The sequence below is a fragment of the Coturnix japonica genome, chromosome 14, assembly GCF_054131305.1.
Source record: "Coturnix japonica strain WE chromosome 14, WE-NBRP24, whole genome shotgun sequence".
Lineage (NCBI taxonomy): Eukaryota > Metazoa > Chordata > Aves > Galliformes > Phasianidae > Coturnix > Coturnix japonica.
This window is the reverse complement of record NC_140676.1, coordinates 17196152-17214961: the sequence shown is the minus strand read 5'-3', so window position 1 is coordinate 17214961 and position 18810 is coordinate 17196152. Positions and strand designations below refer to the sequence as shown.

Genomic DNA, 18810 nt, shown 5'->3' with positions numbered 1-18810 from the left:
TATAGATACTCTGGATGATTATAGAACAAAGTTCTTTAAGTCAGAATAAAGATGCTTAAAAGCAGTATTTAAACACTACCTAAAACGTTCCTAACCCTTCATTAACACATGCTGGGCAGGAACGCAGTCCCTAAAGGCTGCCATTTTAATTAGGAATGCACCAGGAAATGGTGCCTGATGACAGGTATCAAGGCAAAAATACCCAGAGCTGCAACCAGGGACAAGGAGGAGATTTGCACAGCTCTTTTAGGGGTATCACATAATAATACCATGCTAATAGTATCATACCAAGACCAGTAATAATAACAGTTTGACAGGGGTGTTGTACATTCAAGTGAAATACTAGCCTGTTATAAGACTGTGCTGCTGCCCCTGCGTTCTGAGTCTGAGGTCTGGAGCTACACCACCCAGCTCTCAATGCATCACACTGCACAGGGCATTTCTGTCCTAGAGGTAAACCTGCCAGCTGAGACACCTGAACACTAGCAACTGCTTTTAAAAGGCTGCACATTTTCATATGCAGGTTTTTATCCCATCTCCCCGAGGAGATATTTGATACTAGGTCCCTGTCTGTCACTGCTGGAATGGAGCAGATACCACTAAGGCACTGCAGGAGGCTCACACAAATAGCAAAGTCCTAATTAACCCTCTTCTTCATGTTGCATCATGTGAGCAGAAAGTATTTCATTGGTATTTCTCTCCAAAAGGCATACTCCCTGATAGAATTACTGATACAAAGCTACCTGCTCTGCCCCCCACATGTTGCCCATTTCCTTCAGAAACGGCCTTACATCTACTCAAGGCCATTGCACATCTATTACTTGCACCTACATCTATTCAGATTTTCCTTTTCACCCCGAGGCTCCACCTCCCTTTCCTGATTCATCCCTCTCCTGGCGGGTGAGCCTGGTTTCCTTCACTCAACCAATAATCCCACTATCTTTGCTTGAAACCACACGAACAGAACAAGGTCAAACCACAATTGATGTTGATTCCAGGCGCTCCAGCAAGCGCTCCTTGGCAGTTCAGAAGACGGCATAGGAAAGAGGGAAGAGAACCAGTTTCCTTGGAAGGCTTCACCTGAATGTACAATAGTGAGAGATTGATTTACACTTGGAAACAGGAGTGTTTTTTAACCTTCTCCTGCCTACCTTTTAACTCCGTTGTTCGTATAGCTCACATAGACACCCAAGCTGCCCTTGAATGATGTTGTATGTGGAAGAAGCTCCAATATCTGAATGTGTGTCATCTGAAAGAGTATTTCCTTGAATTCATCTGGGATTTTCTGCCTTTTCAATCCCATTGGCTGCTCCATATCCTTTTATGTACAGCACACACATATACGGCCCTCATCTTTTTTCAGCCCACTTACTGCTTTACAGGCTTTCACTTTTTATCTCATCCCCTTAAAGGAAAGAATTTCAAACTTCTGAGTTATTCCAAGTTGTTCTCAATCATTTTCATCAGCCTTCTCCGAATTCCCTTTACTCCTACAGTGCAGAGGTAGCCCAAGTGTCTAAAATGGGGATATTCATATCCCCAGTTATCCTGTGATGGTGATTTACATCCATTTTTAATGCTTTATCTCCACCCTGTTCTGCTTTTTGGTCACCTCCAGCAGAAAACCAGCCAGGAAGAAATTGTACAGAAGAATCTTCTACAAAGCAGCAGTACTATGAAACAGGAATGGAGCTGCCTTAACATTCATACTCTCCTCCTCACTCTGCTTGGTTTCTTGCCTAGTTTGGAAAGAGAGCGAGTCCTTTGGGAATTCACTTCACAACTTGCTCAATTCGACCTCTCCTGCCTTGCCCTCTATAGTCTGGATCATTCTTCATCTTCTGCTGCCTTGTCTGATTTAATGACACCTCGTTGCAGTGAAAGCCCCCAGTGCAGCAGTAGGAAAATTCACCCCCATCAGCGTAAGAAGAAATGAGCAGAAGAGATGATGGTGGCAGCACTGAGAAATCACCAGGGGAAACGAAGTACATAAAAATGACAGCACTGATCATTCTTTACAATCCCTTAGCAGCTCACTGCATGCTGCCGCACCCGAGCCTCCCTTGTCAACACCACTGAATGTTTGCTCAGACAAATTAAGTCAGGGGTACAATCTGCTTTACCTGTGTGACCGCTGGGGCTTTGCAGGGGCTGTGTCTAAAGTGGCTGTGTCTATACAGGCTACAGACCATGTACACAGGGGCAATAACTGCAGTGGAAAGTGAGAATGGGCTCCGAGCAAGCGGTAGGTATGCAGAGGTATGGGGGCTGCAGTTCAAAGCATCAGTGGTGAATTTAGGAGGGCTGAGTACCTCAGGGGATCTGCTCCTGGATGGTGTTCAGCCTCTGTCCTGCTCAGTCCCTCTGGACCACATGGATGAGGGCTGAAAATACTCAGGCCATCTGCCTTGGAAGAAGACTAAAGTGTGGCCCGTGTCTGGATGCATGTTCACATGGCAGTGCAGGTACTAGACAAGCTGGGACCCAAAATGTGGCTCAGACGTACAATGAAGTGACTGCGGGAATGCAGAAAGGCTGGGAATTGCCTTTTTGGCCACTGAAAAGAGTGGTAAAACTTCAATACAGGACTGGACTGCCCTAGAAAGCCATGCTGTAAGACGGGATGGGACCAGCACTGTGCTTCAGTGCTTTGCATTTGATATAAAGAGTGTCTTTACATGAGCACTTCTAACCTAAGGCAGAATTATTATTAAGTGTCAGCAGTGATTATAAATGAAGCTGTATCCCTGACCCCATGAAGCTTTGGCAAAGCCAGAAATGTGAATCAGGACACAAGCGTGTCAAGCAGAGGATAGCAGATAGCAAGAGCAGCTGTAACATGGGATCAGGGCGGTAGGCACGGTCTTCCTAAGCAATGTCAAAGGTACTTACTGCAGCAAGCTTTAGCACCACGAGTAAGTGATACTTTGTTTTAAATAACACTATTACTTACTTTCTTTGTATTTATGGTAATCTTCCTCCACAAAGCAAATAGAGAGTTAAGCTGCAGCCAAGGAGCTCTGCTAGAGCACTGTGTGCTGAGAAAAGCTGTTCTGAAGCCTCAGAAAGACGAGGTAAAACAGCATGGGGTGATGCAAAGGCAGAGCACCAAACTTGAGCCTCTTCAGAGTTCAAAGCTGGAGAGGGAGAACCCAGATATGAGCCTGCTCCGTTAGTTTAGGGCTTAGTATGAATTCAAAACTATGGGATCTGATTTCCCAGTTCTGTCCCTGACATCACTGAAATCTCAAAGGACAACAGGTTTTATCTTCTTTCACTAAACTTAAAAGAATAAGGTGGGTTTGCAGCAGCAGCATCGTATTTCAGAACTACCTAAAAATCCAAGCACCTCATACTCCAAAAGGATTACATTTGCATCCAAATTGTTAGCAAGTGATTGGTATTTGAGCCTGAGCCTCTCAACTCCCCCAGGCAGAAATGGTCTGAACATTAGGATTTCATTAGGGATCCCCTCTCTCATCTGCAGACTGAACCTCACGGAAGTGTCAACGTATCTGATGAGACTGATGAGAAAGCATTTGGTAATGGGCTCTTCTTCAGACCTGCTGGACATGAAAAGAGAGCTGAGGAGGAAAGTGTTGAGGGTGAGGGGTAGAATGTATCAGGGAAAACCCTAAGGGGGGGCTTTGGGTCTTCCCAGTAGGAAGCAGAGAAGCTGCCAATGCCGTTATGCACCAGCCCCCTCACGTTGCTATGTCCCAGACTCATTTCCCCACCACTGGTGTGCTCCTGGTCTATTCTCCTGCCTCTTTTCTGATGCCAGCACTGGCATCTGGAGTTAGCAGCTGCCTCCCATCCATCAGCGTATCTCCTTTTCTGGGCCAGCTGTCAATTAAGCTGGCTCATCGGTACAACATTGCCACCTTCCAGCTCCAGAAAGCAGCCCACACTGTATTGAACTGCCAGCCCCAGAGGCAATAGGCTGGTTGTTAGCTGTCAGACTGGGTAAGCTCTGGACCATCCACAAATAAGTGATGGGGCCTAGTCCTGTTGGGAATTAAAATATTCTCCTTCCCCTTTAGCCTGATGTCTTTCCATTTCAATCACATGCAAACATTCTCTCCCACCTGAGAGGTCTCTCCCAAGAACAATTTCTGCCCTCCTAAGACAGTACAGCAAGATCTGGAATGGTGTCCTATGGCTCATTTCTTCCCTAGGAAGGAGGGAACACATGCAGGCAACCCTTCCTCCAAATTACTCCCAAAATTGCTAGTGAATCAAAGTAGGCACTGCTTCACTCAAATGGCTGATTGTAGCACTGGCTACAACTCCTTCCCTCATCCCATTAGTTCATCAAGTTCAAACGCTGGGCTCTGAGCCCACTTGCCCTCCATCTGCAGGCTGTTGAGGTAGGAAGGGAAAATGAACAAGGCAGAAACAAGCAGCATATCCTGCACCTCAGGCTGGGGCACCATTTCTCAGGCAAGGAAATGGCAGAGCAGCCTATGCTTTCTTTCTCAGGAGCTTGCTGCACTGCACTTGTAGCACCCAGGGGCGAGTTTGAGCAGGGGTGATGAAACACTACAAGCTTCTATAGGGACTGTGCAAGCCTCACCAAAGCACAGAGACACTTGGTGAGGGTACGATCAGCTCTGACATGTGCACTTCCCCTTCTGTGGTGCTACTGAGCAAAGCCAGCAAATGCATGTGGATTTATTCTTCTGCAGTGCTGGTGAATGTAGGGGGAGGCTCGCCTCTCCTATGACTGTGCATGGCTGGTGTGGCGGCTGTGCTGCTGCAGCCAGGCTGGAAGTAAAGTCCAGGGAACTGCCTCCCTTCAGCAGCAGAAGGAAAGATGCTGCCAGCTGCTGTGTGTTTCCAGTCAGCACTCTGTGCAGCACGTCCCCATCTGAAGCCTGCAGATAAGGGGCAAGTGCTTTGTGATAAAAGTTCCTTTTAAAGGAGGCATCTCCTGCAGAAGCTCACAGCATGCTCTGCCTCAGGAAGACAGGGAAGATGGAAAGGGTAAAGGCCAGAGAGGAACATGTTCCAGCCTGGCTCCATCCCTCATTGTCTGCATTCCCAGCGCTCACAGTGAGCCAGGATGCAAACTGAAGGGTTTTTTCCATCTTCCTAAAATGGACTGCACTATTCCTTCCCTGCCAACTGCTGAAATGACCTTGAAGAGGGCAAGGAGAGGGGCAAAAATCTGAATAAAAGAAGCAGCAGCATCATGTATATCCTGTCTCCAGCAGCATCATTGACAAGGGTCAGGAGAGGAGCTCCAGCAAGGATTCTTCGAGTTCTCCCAACTCATAGCTGCATTGCTTCTGCCCGCATGGGAAGCTCTGTGTGAGGCAGCAAAGCAGGAAGGAGCTACAACCTGCTACACTCAGTCCCTTCCTTCACAGTGGATATGAGAGACATAAAAAAACTCTTCCACCTGGAAACAGCACAGCTCTCCACTCCTCAACACACATGTTCTCTGTGGACTAAAGCAGTCAGAGCTTCTCTAAGTAAGGCAATCTCCTGTATTTGGAAATAATCTCATTCACGGTGTATAAGGCAGAGCTGCAAGATGAACTTCCCAGGAAAAGTGACAGTGTCTTGCTACTAGATGCATTTAAAACTTATCTTACAACAGCCCTTGAAGATCAGATAGCTGTGTGTAAGGACAGACATGATGATGCAGCAGCCCTTCACCATCATTCATTTCTTCCTCATTCTGCTCTCTTCCTTCCTCCGTTTTTGTTTCCCATTCCAGAGCTGAACTGAGTCTGCCTCACTCTCAAGACAAAACACAAATGTGCCTTCAGATCTGGAGGGCAGAGAGCTGAAGGAGAAAGTTCTTATTCATCTTCTTTGGTACCTACAAGGTTGGGATGATTTATCAGCTGAAAAAGCCAGCTGGTAAGATGCCTGCACATACTGGCAGGCAGCAGATCTTCGTGGAAGTGTTTGGAATGCAGAGAAGCAAGGCTGATGTATAGGCCAAGCCTGTGGGGAGGGGGAAAGCCTGCTGGGGAAAGTGCAATCAACCTGAATGACACTTTTTTGTTTCTCTCTCTCACTTGCTTTCGATTGTGCTGGCAAGACAATGAGTAGAAATTGCTTGTCTGCATAAGGTCTTTCATTGGTGGTCACTCCTGGGCCCTGACAGACACCTCTGGACTTTGGCTGCATGTAATTTATATAATTAACTAGACAATTCCAGCTTAATTCTTTGTAGCATCAGAAAAGCCAGGCACACTGATGGGATAAAGTGGAATTAGTGGATGTTTGGGTGATGCATATTGGAGAGGAGTCTAATCAACCCTATTTGAGGGACAGCCTCTCCAAATTGGGCTGCACTGAGATGCAGCAAATCAAGAGGAATTAACACCCGGTAGTTTGCTGGGTGAAAAAAAATATACAAATGAGAAAGAAAAAAAAAAAAAAAAAGAACACAACAAACACAGCTGCTGAGTCTTAACTGTTTTCTACCCCCTCCAGGGACTTGAGGAAGAGCAGAGCAGGCCTGTCAGCTGCTTTAAGAGACATTATCCTCACAGTTTCTTCCCAGTGTTTACAAGGAGGCACTGCTGCTGCTTGGCTGACTGTCATTGCCAGCACACGGAGGTTCTCTCCAAGTTCACCTGCTGCAGGTTCCCCCACGCAACCCTCCATGTGGGCAGACTCTTGGGTAGGGCCCTGTGCACCACCCCAGCACTGAGCAGCATTTTGTGGACCCCAGCTCCCACCCTTCCTGCTTTTTCAGTTTGTCCCCAGTCACCTTCAGGTCTTGGCCCTGACCTCAGTGTTTCCCCTCAGGCCATTCCAAGTCCAATTGCGTACTCTGAAGACCATCACCTTCTCTTCTTGACTCAAACCCAAACTTGAGAAACACATTCACTAATTTTCTCCTTCTTTCATGCTTCTCAGGGACCAAAGATCCAAAGCAAGCATGATACCATCCTCTTCTCACCTATCTCAAGTCAACAATTCAAGATAAATGCTATCAAGGCATAGCACAGTATAATGAAAAGCCACAAAATGTAAAGATACCTACGTACCACAGTGGGTTAGGGCTGTGTTTCTACAAAAGAGCAGGAATGGTGCCCAGTTTTACATTTGTTCCTTGACTAAAATACCCTGTGTGTGGTGCAAGACACTTCAGGAAGTGCTAGGGGTAGGAATATATGAGAGGAGGCACATTTATCAAAAGCAGGGCAATTAACACCACTCTCTCCAACTCCATGTGAACTCTTGTTGAAGAGCTGGAGAGACATCATCCAGTGCACAGCTCCAGCTGCTGCTGCTCTGCAGGACTTCCTGCCTAGGAAGGGGAGAAGAAACAAGGCAGGAACCATTACCAAAATATCCCTAACTGTGAAGGACAAAGTGACTGAGGCTGGAAGGGCAGAGAATGGGGGACACTCATTCCATGGAATGAACCTTGGGGGTGAAGATCAGCATCATCATCATCATATTGGAATTCCTGCCTGGTGACACGGCATTGGAATGAAAAAAGGTCCTTGTACTGAGGTCACAGTTCCAAGTTCTTTTCCATAAGGACAAGGAGAATTTTGCCATGCATTGCAAAAAGATTGCATAAACATTTTCCGACTGGGAATGTGGAAAATGCCTCATCCTTTCTTCTAGCCCTTGGGGTGTTCCTGCTTAATCAAAACTGGGAGAGGGAGGAGTTAAAGAAGAAGAGAAAGCTTAAAAATATGCATCCTTGTGGGAAAAGCAAGAATAAAATGTCATCTCTCGGCTCTAAAAAAGTTACTACATTGATTTCTGTTTCATAAAAATGAGGTTAAGTTGAATGCATTAAGCTGGCAAACTGGATAATTGCATGTCCTGAAACTGTCTTCAAAACAGCTCTTTTCACAGCGGTGCTCAGAAAATAACTTCATCAATAAGGCTCTTGCCCATTAAACCTTCGTACTTCTCTGTGTATGAAGGACTGAAGCTTGTCCTTCCCCAGAGAGACCTTTTCCTCCTTTCACCTCAAACTAGCAAAGAAAGTTAAGGCTGTTTTGCACTGTATTAGCATGAGTTCCCCAGGGGCTGGTACTGATATCGCGTTGGGATCGCGGCCATGCTCCTCCTTACACTCCCCAATACCCTTTTGACTTTCCATTTTTTCTTCTTTTTCTCTTTCCCTTTTCTTTATTCCCCACAGTTAAGCTCCTGCTTCATTCACGTGACATATGGATGTGGCACAGTCCCTTCCAACCCTGTCTTCCTAAATAAGAAAAGTGAGGTGAGGCAATGCTGTTCTCTTTAGCTGCCTCATTACAGTTTTTCACTTGATATGAATGCAATCAATAGTGCCTTCCTGGAAGAAGCTGCAATGAGAGGAGCAATTAATTTGCTCCCACTCGCCAAGGCTAATGTGCCTCAGACATGCTGGCCTTAAAGCACCACGTGAGTCTGTCAGAACATTATTCCCATACAGCTAATGCAAAAACAGATTTGGCAGTGGATCAGCAACCCAAATGGTAACAGGAATCTCCCTCTGAATGGCTCCAAAAGCTGCATTGGTAGTTCCTAATGCCAGCAGTACGTAGATATACATCACATAAACACTGGCAGGCTGTTGAAGGCCTAGGGTTCCTGCATGTCCTATCAACACACAGCCTCTACAATATAGTCTTAGAAAATGGCACTGCTTGCAGGAGGAACCTCCTCATACCAGACTCCTTTGAGGACCCTCTGTCACTGTGACACAACAGCAATAACAGAGACTGCCAGAAAGTCCTCTCCAAAAACAATGGCCTGAAGCAGAACAGCAGGCAGCTTGCGAGATGTGGGAGTCGAGCTGCAGGCAGCTGGTGCTGGCAGAGATGTGGGGACGTGAGCTCTCTGAGAGAAAGGCAACTTACACAGCGTCCAGTGAAGGAGCAGGCTAGGAGGAGCTGGAGGGAAGAGGAAAATGAAAGGCTGGAGCAACAACCAGCTATCACAGTGATTAGGGATCATTAGGAGCTCAGCTTTTCTCTTTTGAAAACCTTTCTAATTTCAGGGCAGTGTAAAAGGGCAGACTGACAGCTCTGTGACACAAGGAACAGGAGGCTGGGCGCCAGCAAGACCCTCTCATTACATGCCCTACTCCGTGATCCACGGGGACTTCAGGTGTGCAGGGGAACTGAAACCCCACTGCTGCTAAGAAGGGGAGCCTGAGGCCAGCCCCAGCTGATCCTGTCACTCAGGTACCTGTCTACAAGGAACACATCAGAGACAAAACAGCCAGAAGATGGCAAATGGCTTTCAGTTGCTGCAAGCAGGATCTGAACTACTGACCTAGAGACAAATGGCTCTGCGCCCTACTGCCAGCCCCTCAAGCCATCTATTCCCTGTATCATACCATCCTGTTGACAGGAGACGCATTAAGCACTGCCAGAAGGTGACTGCAAAAAATAGAAAAGGCTTTTTCCTTTTTATGGCACCCCGTGCAGCTACTCAAATATTTGCCTTGCTCCTTGTAATTCATTATAAGCGGTTTTTTACGATACTGTCTTTGTAACTGTGCACTCCCATTGCACAGGTGGAAAGCTTAATTGGCATTACAGAAGCGGAGCCTCCTGTTGAAGACAAAGTCTGCCAAACAAAATGGTAGGTGTCTTTCTCCTGGGAGGTGACACGGGGCAGGGGTGGGTCACTCTGCCCAAAGCCAAGTGAGGGAGATGCAGTGTCTGTACAGAAATAAGGAACACCTGCCCAGTTTGGTCATCCATCCTCTCTTCACAATGATATTCTGCACAGGAGAAAACAGCTCGATGGAAAGGGCCGGGGTACAATCTTGAGCAGCCTCCTTATGATAAGTCAGCATTAGTTTTTTGCTATTGATTGCAGTGCAGCCGGGATTTTTTCTGAACAAAAAAGATGCTCCAGTTTTGGGTCACTGTGCAGAGAGAATGCAAATTACCACAAGAGGCATTATGATTCTAATAAGCTCTTGCAATGACATTAAGACAAATGCTTGATAATGCTGCCTTCAGAAATTAAGTAAAGCAAACTAAGGAAGAAACCCAGCCCATTCTCTCTCTTCCTGCCTCATTCCCCGTGTTTGTTGAGTCTGATTTTACTCAAGGGTGGTCAGAGGTTTTAATGAGTTACTCTCACGGGGCTGCCTGGCTATTTAACGTGGCAGAATTGCAAATCATATTGATGAAAAATCTTCTAAGCTATTCTGAACTGCTCGTGGAATGGGACCCCGCTGTGCTGCTCCAGTACAATCATTTCACCCAGCTCCTCCCCTCTCAGGAGCTAGTTGTGGATTCGGACTAACATTACATCCCCCAGGCCACTAGCCATGTTAATTTAATTTAATTTAAGGAAGGCTACAAATAGGTCAGAAGAACTGAGGGGAATTAGCTGTTCAGATGAAAATGAAAATCAATTGAGAGCCATATTCTCATAGCTGTTGGAAGCTCCCTCCTTGTTCTTCCACATAATCCCTCCAGACTTTGGATCAGTTTCTGGAATATCTTGGAATCTTCCTTAAAGCAAGGTCACCTTTCAGATAATGCAATTGGTGGCCAACAGCAGAACTGAGACGATGCATTTCCTCTATTCTGAAACTTCTGTATCATGTGGACGCTCAAGTGAAGAAAATGACAGCAATCAGGAAGGTTTACATGTACATTGAAGTAAGAGATTGAAAAATCAATAAATTGGCCTTTTCTTCACAATTCCACCCACTGACATTGAAAAATCTAACTTCATTTTTTTCCTGACACAAACGTTAAAAAATCCCCTCACTTAATATAATTGTGATATATTTGAAAACCAGCTCTTTCCTCTCCTTCCCACCATAATCTCCAGCAAAGATTCTGAAATCAAAATGTTTTGGCTAGCACTGCTTATGAGCTATTTGGAAACCAATTTATTGGAGCAGGACTCTACTGGTATCCCAATAAATGTCCCTTGTTCATGAGTCACAATAGCTTGATCTTAAACATCGGTTACAGCCTCCTGGCACCCAACACTGGGGTAGATGTTGTGCATAAAATAGGAAAAGCTCAGCAAATTGCTCTTGGGAAAAAAAAAATTCAATCAATTTTGCCCATGAAAACCTAAAGGGAATTTTGTTTAACACTCGCAATCTGCGCTGCATTTTGATTGGGTCTATCGGTTACATGGCATTATTCTGCTTTCATTATTTCTGCTGGGTGACCTTGGGATGAGGTTTATAAGATGCTGATATTCGGAGCTGGCTTTCTCAGACCACTTTCTCAAAGACGACAGCTCCCTGTGTCTGTGAGCCACAGCATGGCCCCATTTTCATATGCCAAGAACCACAAACCTGCCCAGCCACTCTGTGAAGAGCTGCTGGAGCGCTTCAATGGCCAAGACAACAAGAGCTCCCCTGGGCTGCCACCAAACCAGCCAGTGTGAAGCAGGGTTATGCTGGGTGTGTGCAGCTATCACATACTGCATTCTGCAGGATTCTGGGCTTTTTTTTGTTGCTGTATTGAGAGCTCAGGCTGTCCAGTAGCCCCTGTTCCAGCACAGCAGTTCTCTAGCTGCTCCAGGGATCACATATAACCTTGTAATCTTCTCTTAGGCCATTTTTGGATTGCTCCCATAGCTAGGACCAAGGTATGGCAGGAGTACCTAGGCTTGCTCTAATCACAGCAGTACAGCTGCAGATCCAGGCTGCATCTTGCATCTCTGCATATGCACGTGGTAACTCCCAGACTGTAAAGTTTATAACACAGCGGCACACCAGGCCCAAGTCTTCCAACACTGCAGTCAAGCTCCTGACTGCAGTGTAGATACAGGCAGACACTTCAGAAAGACTCTATTTATATTCTGCCCTACTGGTAAATTCATTCCATGGACAACTCATGCAAAATGGATAATGCAAATAAACTGCCACATTTGGAACTAAGCTTTTTTTTTTTTTCGTACTCCAGTGAATACGAGTGCAATGGATTCTTTTTTGTGTATCTTTTTCCTTTAGGGTGTTTGCTGAGCAGCAGGGCCCAGAGCACTTGGTTCAGATCTGGATGAGGAAGTTGCAGTGATCTGCTGCTGAGACAGAACAGTGCAGGAACTTCAGACCACTGGCTCTTGAGCCCACAGACTCACGACTAGCGTTGATCTGGAACTGATGAGCGCCTGGCTGTTTTACAGCATTGCAGCCCTACAGAAGGCTGTGCCTTCCTCACTGCAGGGTGAGTGATGAATTCATGCAGAGCATGGACAACTGCAGGAGAAGAAACAGAGAGGCTTGCTGTTCATGAACTCAGGAAGTGACCACTTATCCCTGTACTCACTCACATTGACACTAATGCATAGATGCGACATTCATACAGGAGACAGAGCAAAGAGACTGACATCTCTGCGTGGAGTGCATCCTCCTCTCCCCCTCATGCAGGACTCAGAGTCTCAGCAGTAGGTACAAGCAAGGAGCTAAGTTTCCCATGGCAGCAGTGATTGCTCCAAGAACTGTCAGCGTGGCTCCAGGGAGCACAACAGCTTACTCCCACACAGAGATGAAGAAGCACTTCTCTTTCCCATCTCCTTGTCATTTTGTAGCACGCACTGCGCCAGTGGCAAAAGACTGCCCCTTCTCTTTGTCTCTCTCTCTCTCTTTCGAGAAGGTGGAAAACCTCCCAGTACCACGCTGTCATTGGAAAACTGCTGCTTGGGTCGAGCCCTGTTTGAAAAAAGACGATCGTGTTTGCTCTGCTGGGCTCTGCAATGCATAACAGAGTCTGCATTGCAGTCTCCAACTGCAATCCAACACCATCTGTCCCTTCCACTTGCAGCACTGCATCACTCCAGGGTGTCTGCTTTTCAGTAGGGACCCAGAGCGCACCCAGCGCTGCTGAGCCCTGGTACCCAGAACAGCCAGCAAATGGGCAGAATGCCCCACCTTTCTGCTTTATGAGAGTAGAATTACACATGGCTTCTCAATGTGAGAAGCGAGACAGGGAAAGGGAGCTGATTTGCTTACATTTCATTATGATTTTTTAAAAATTCAGTACACTGAACGCAAATGTATTCAGCTCCTCTTCAACCATGTTATGGAGAGGAAGTCGAGTAGCAGCAGTGAGAGTGGTGAGCTTTGTACTGCTGTAGCTACCTGTAAATCAGTATGAAGGACCCACTTTGACAACTCAAAGGCCATCAACTCACCTTGTGCTCTCAGATTAGAGGACAGAGAAGGAAAGCGACCAAGGGATGAGACAATAGAGCTGGAGATATTTCACTGCTCAGCTCAGTCTCTGAGCTCCTGAGTCACACCACGGAAGACATTTCTGCTTCATTTGTCTCCATCTCTCAAAGCACTTCCCGTCTGTCTGTGTTATGAATCAAATTAACCTAGTAGTGAATTCTTCAGGGCTGGAGCTGTCTCCCTCCCTTACATCTGTACAACACCTTGCACAGAAGTCATCCCAAACTCCATTGAACCATCGTGGTCTGCTGAGAGTGAAACATTCACAAATTACAAGGCTACAAAGATGAAACCTGAAATTTGTGAAATATGCACCAATGCTCTTTCTGTGAGTTTGTGATGCTGGAAGGAGGAAAAAGGTTCACCTCTGTCATGAATTAATGTTCTGACAGCTCGGTGTGATCCAGCTATGACTTGCATGGCTGCTTCCCCTTCACATTCCCAGGAGCACGCTCTGCATTAGATCATGCTCTGCGTCAGCCTCTGCTCCAAAGCAAAAGAGAAAAAATGGAAAAGAAGATGAAATTGCCTTGACCAGCTTTCCTTGTCCTGAAAATATGCTACTGGCATGTGGAGAAAGCTGCAGGGAGCTTTCTCTCCGCTTTGGAGAGCACAGAGATGGGAAAAAAAATAACTAATTTTCAAGCTACTTGTAAGGTGGTGGCTTCACTTACATGAAACCTGACAACTAACACCACATCCTTACCTTTAAATTGGAGATATGGGTTTCAAAGGTGAATAAGTAATTGGTTGAATGGTCACAGCCAGAGGGTTGTTGTCAATGGCTCGGTGGAGGCTGGTGACAAATGGTGTCCCCCAGGGGTCTTGCTGTAGGACCAGTATCCTTTAACATCTTTTCAATGACATCAGCAAGCTGACTGATGCCCCAAGCTGAGTGGTGTATCTGATATGATAGAAGGAAGAGATGCCATCCAGAGAGATCTGGACAAACTCAGGAAGTGGGCCCATGTGAATCTAATGAGGCTGAACAAGGCCAAAGTGTCACACTTGGGTCAAAGCAAACACAGATATGAGTACAGACTGGGAGAACTCCTTGAGAGTGGCTTTGCAGAGAAGGATTTAGGGGTCTTGGTAGATGAAAAACTTAACATGAACCAGCATTATGCTATTGCAGCCTGGGACACAAACAGAATCTTCCAGCTCCACTGGAAGAAGGGTGGCCAGCAGGGAGCGAGATGATTGTCCTCCTCTACTCTGCCACTGGGAGGCCCCATCTGGAGTAATGCATTCAGTTCTGGGGTCCCCAGCTCAGGAAAGATGTGGTACTTTTGGAACAGGCCCAGAGGAGTACCACAAACACACAGAGCTGGAGCATTTCTGCTACAAAGACTGCCTGAGAGAGCTGGGTTTGTTCAGCCTGGAGAAGAGAAAGATCTGTAAGAGAAGAAGTAGGAGGCTTCCAATACTTAAAGGGAGCTTATAAGAAGGAGGGAAATCAACTTTTACATGGGTATATAGTGATAGGACAAGGGGGAATGGTTTTAAACTTAAAAAAAAGGGGAGATTTAGATTTAATGCCAAGGGAAATTTTTCACTGAGAGAGCAGTGACGTGTTGGAACAGGCTGTCCAGAGAAGTCATAGATGCCCCATCCCCAAAGCTGTTTAAGGCCAGGCTGGATGGGGTCCTGGGCAGCCTGATCTGCTGGCTGATTTAGTGGTTGACAGGGTTGTTCAAACTACAGGATCTTTGACATCCCCTCCAACCCAAGCCATTCTGTGATTCTGTGATTCTATGAATCTAAACTGGAATTCCTCTGGGAACAGCACAGGCTGGTGGGGCTCTTGCTTTCAACAGACCATTATGTTTTTAAAAAGACCCTGTTCGTCTGCAGAATGTTTTTCTTTCCTCTTCCTCTTAACACACATCAGAAAATTTAGAAAGTGAGAAGGCTATGAATATACGACCAAGCCATTTATTTAAGACCTAAGGATGTTAAAGAAGTTACCTGAACAAATAAATGCCACGGGTTCTGCAAACCAGATGTCTCTAGACTTTTCCATTGTGTTGTCTCTGGACTCTTGAGTCTCTGAGAGGCCCACAACATGCTAACTGCTCCCCTCAGAGGCAGCTCATAACTTAGAATCATAGAATCACTCAGATTGGAAAAGACCTTAAAGATCATCAAGTACAACCACAACCTAACCATAGTGCCCTAACATTAACAACCCTCAGCTAAATCTTCACGCTGCCTGCAGCAGACTCACCTCTCAGCCCATGAATCTTCTCCCTAGATTATATATATTATGACCCTGTAGGAGAAAGCACGGTCTCAAGTGACTAAGTAATAATACGCTGAAGGCCCTCTTGGGAACCTGCTAAGAGCAAAGCATTACACTCAAGACACAACTCTTCAGCATTCACACTGGAACAAAGCAGGAGAATGGGTCTTCAATGAAAGCACCTTTGTGTAATATACCAGCATAAGTGGAGAAAAGATTTAGGATGCAAGTGCACCACTGCCTCTGCTCACCTCCTCCCACTGATGAATATAGCGGATGAGCCGGGAGAGCCGCAGGAGCCTCAGGAGGCTGAGGATCTTAGTGAAGCGCACAATGCGCAGTGCCCGGGCTGTCTTGTACACCTCCGAGTCGATGCGGGTCTCAACTATCAGGAAGATGTAGTCAACAGGGATGGAGGAGATAAAATCCACCACAAACCAGCTCTTCAGGTACTTCATCTTGATCCTCTGTGGGTCTAGGATGATCTCTGTGTTGTCCTCCACCACAATGCCTGTTCGGAAGTTGAGGACAAGGTCGATGAGGAAGAACGTGTCCGAAACCACGTTGAAGACAATCCATGGGGTAGTGTTTTCATCCTTGAAGAAAGTGATGCCCACAGGGATGATGATCAGGTTCCCTACCATCAGCAGCAGCATGGTCAAATCCCAATAAAACCTGGACAGCAAGACAGAGACATGTGAAATTAGCTGTGGGAGTGGGAGAACAGGGAGCTCTCATCAACAGAACTGATGCACTTCATACATGTCTGCTGTCACTCGTTACCTAATCTTTGCTCGACTGCCTGATGTTTTCCCAGTGCACAAGCTGCCAGTGTAATTAAGTATTTAATATCAACGGGACACTCATTTTCTCACTGAAAATGTTCAGAGATGAATTGTGTAGCTGGCTGGACATGCTCACTGGAACACTTTGAGTGGGCCTTCAGGGCCACCAAGAAGACAGATATTTGAAATTACTGCAGTGATTGCTATGAGAAGAGAGACAGAAAACAGGTATTCAGAAGGGCTCAAAGTCAATAAAACCATTTGGCTTTATTTGATCAGGCCTGCTCTCTACTATCTGATCCTTCTTCAGAAGTAGTGAGCACTGACAGCACTGGGATCAAGGATGGAACTAGAACCTGCTGGAATCTCCAGTGTTTGGTAGGGCTTACACTGAGCTTGGGCTTAGTCCTCACTCTATAGACTCCTGTGCTGGACAGATATAGTCAATAAAGCCCAGAGTCACACATCTAAATAACAACATTTAACTACTGTGCCACAAAGCACGGTCTTCAGGAAACTTATCTTCACCTTAAGTCAATAGTCCAACAGACCTTACAACAACACTCATTTTTATTTTTGAAGACAGATAGAGTTTAAATAGTTCCTAGTTTATTTGTTTGGGGTTTAAAAAGATTTTCCCCAGGTATTAGCATAAAAGACCCATAATCAAATGATATTACACAGAATCACTGAATCATAGGAATTTGAAGGAACCTCTGTAGGTCACCCGGTCCAACCCACTGCCAAGGCAGGTTTCCTACAGCACAGGAACCTCCTGCATATTGCTGTAACTCACCCAGAGTGCGGACTGATATTATTTCTGTATCTCCTACTTTGTTGAGGAGTCTCACAAAGGACCCTCATTGCCCAACACGGTGCTGATCCAATCCCTTCCAGATGCTTCACATGTAGAGATGCCAATGCGCTATGGTCTCACCTTGCCAAGGTTCCGTCATCTCTACATTGTACGCCACAGGGCACTATTACACTGTGAGGTATCGTAAATAATTTATATTAAGACTTATCTGTCACAGTGAATGAACAAAGTGCACAGAGCAAACTGATTATCAGGCTTGGTTGCCTGTACCTGAAGATGCAACATTCAGAAAGAAGCAGCAGCTCTTCCAGTCACTCACACAAACTAGCATGGTGTTTATGTTCATCTTATTAACTTCTTGAGCACCAAATAAGCCTAACCTAAGACCATAAAAAAGGAACAGCAAATGAACAGGATTCAAGCATAAAGGAGAGAACTGTGCCTTCTCTTAATGATGTTTCCTAACATGTTCTCCACTTCTCACTCCCAAGATGCCACGCAGTCCCTCACTCAGTATAAAAACAAAATAGGTGCTGGTAGACATTCAGCAGATAGGTCCATGATAGGTCCATATGCTCCTAAGAGCAAGGCTGTGCCATATGGCAGTATGCATCAGCACTGTGTGAATCTATGTTGTGATCTTCCTTACTAAGGCTCTGAGATGATGCTACATCTTTCCTAGTCAATTAATCTAGATAATCACACAATAGCAGGAAGTCTGGAAGCTGTGTATGTTATTACAGAAAATAAATAACCTCCCAGCCATCTTTAATTTGCCTGCAGGGAATACAGGAGGAAATAAGCACAAAGAAAATTATTTTTCCCAAGTTCCAAATTAATGGCATGAAATAGATATGGCCAGACATGCACAGATACAAAGGTAAGTGGCCTTGGAGATCTCTGGATTCTTCTGCCTCTTTTTCCTACGATGGCTGGTACCTCAGTACTAAGCAGCAACTGGGGACAACAGTGCCTTCTAACAACAGGGCATCCAGAATGGCAGGGAGGAGGCTCTGGGAAGGAGGTAGAAGAAGCTGGAAACCACCAAGGATTTGGTGTGCACATTATTCCAGCACAGTAAATTCACCTGCCTTTATACTGTAAACTTGCTGGAAGTTTAATTTCAACTATTAAGATTACATATCTCCTGAACATTAAATCTGCACACACAGTATGACCTGCTCAGAGTGGCATCACTGGATTTACACTGAAGGGACTCTCAGGGACTGCGGTACCTCAGAGTTCTAATCCCATCCATGCAGCATTTTGTATTTACACCAAGGAACACGTTTCACTCCCTATAAATTATCGGCGAGAGTAGCAGAGCATGTGATGTACATAAGGGCAAGCACCAGCTATTCATAATCTATGTTTTTTATATTTCTGGTCTTCCTTTCACCTAGGGATTCCACAGAGCTGATGGTGACAAAGTTGGCTCCATCGCACCCATCAGAGGCAGATGGAGTTAATTAGACCTGTCCTGCAAGCAGACAATCCACATGGCAGAACTGAGAGAATGGGATTCATCCACTGAAGTCTGAGGATAAGGACTTGGTCCTGAACTTGATTCTTAAGCATGACCAGACTGGAAACTGTTTGTATGTCTTGGAATAGGGTCTAACTGAGATTTGTACTATGAATGTCTTCCTCTGATAACCTGTCTTCTCTTTTCCCATTTTCAAAAGCTTAAAGAAAAAAAAAAAAAAAAAAAGTAATAAATATGACTGTATTATTATAGCTGACTCTGTGACTGAGTATATGGGGAACAGACAGCATGACATAAGCCAGATGTCTTGTTTGCACACATCTGTTTTTAATACCACATCCA

At 45.6% G+C, this 18810-nt stretch overlaps 1 protein-coding gene across 2 annotated transcripts in view; it reads right to left on the bottom strand.

Annotated features, from left to right (window-relative positions):
• HCN4 (hyperpolarization activated cyclic nucleotide gated potassium channel 4) overlaps positions 1-18810 on the bottom strand; it is a 94228-nt gene that overhangs the window by 50622 nt on the left and 24796 nt on the right. For both annotated transcript variants that reach the window (XM_085515040.1, XM_085515041.1), the window contains exon 2: positions 15632-16055. In XM_085515040.1, coding sequence (XP_085371166.1) covers positions 15632-16055 — 424 coding nt within the window. The remainder of the gene's footprint in view (positions 1-15631; positions 16056-18810) is intronic.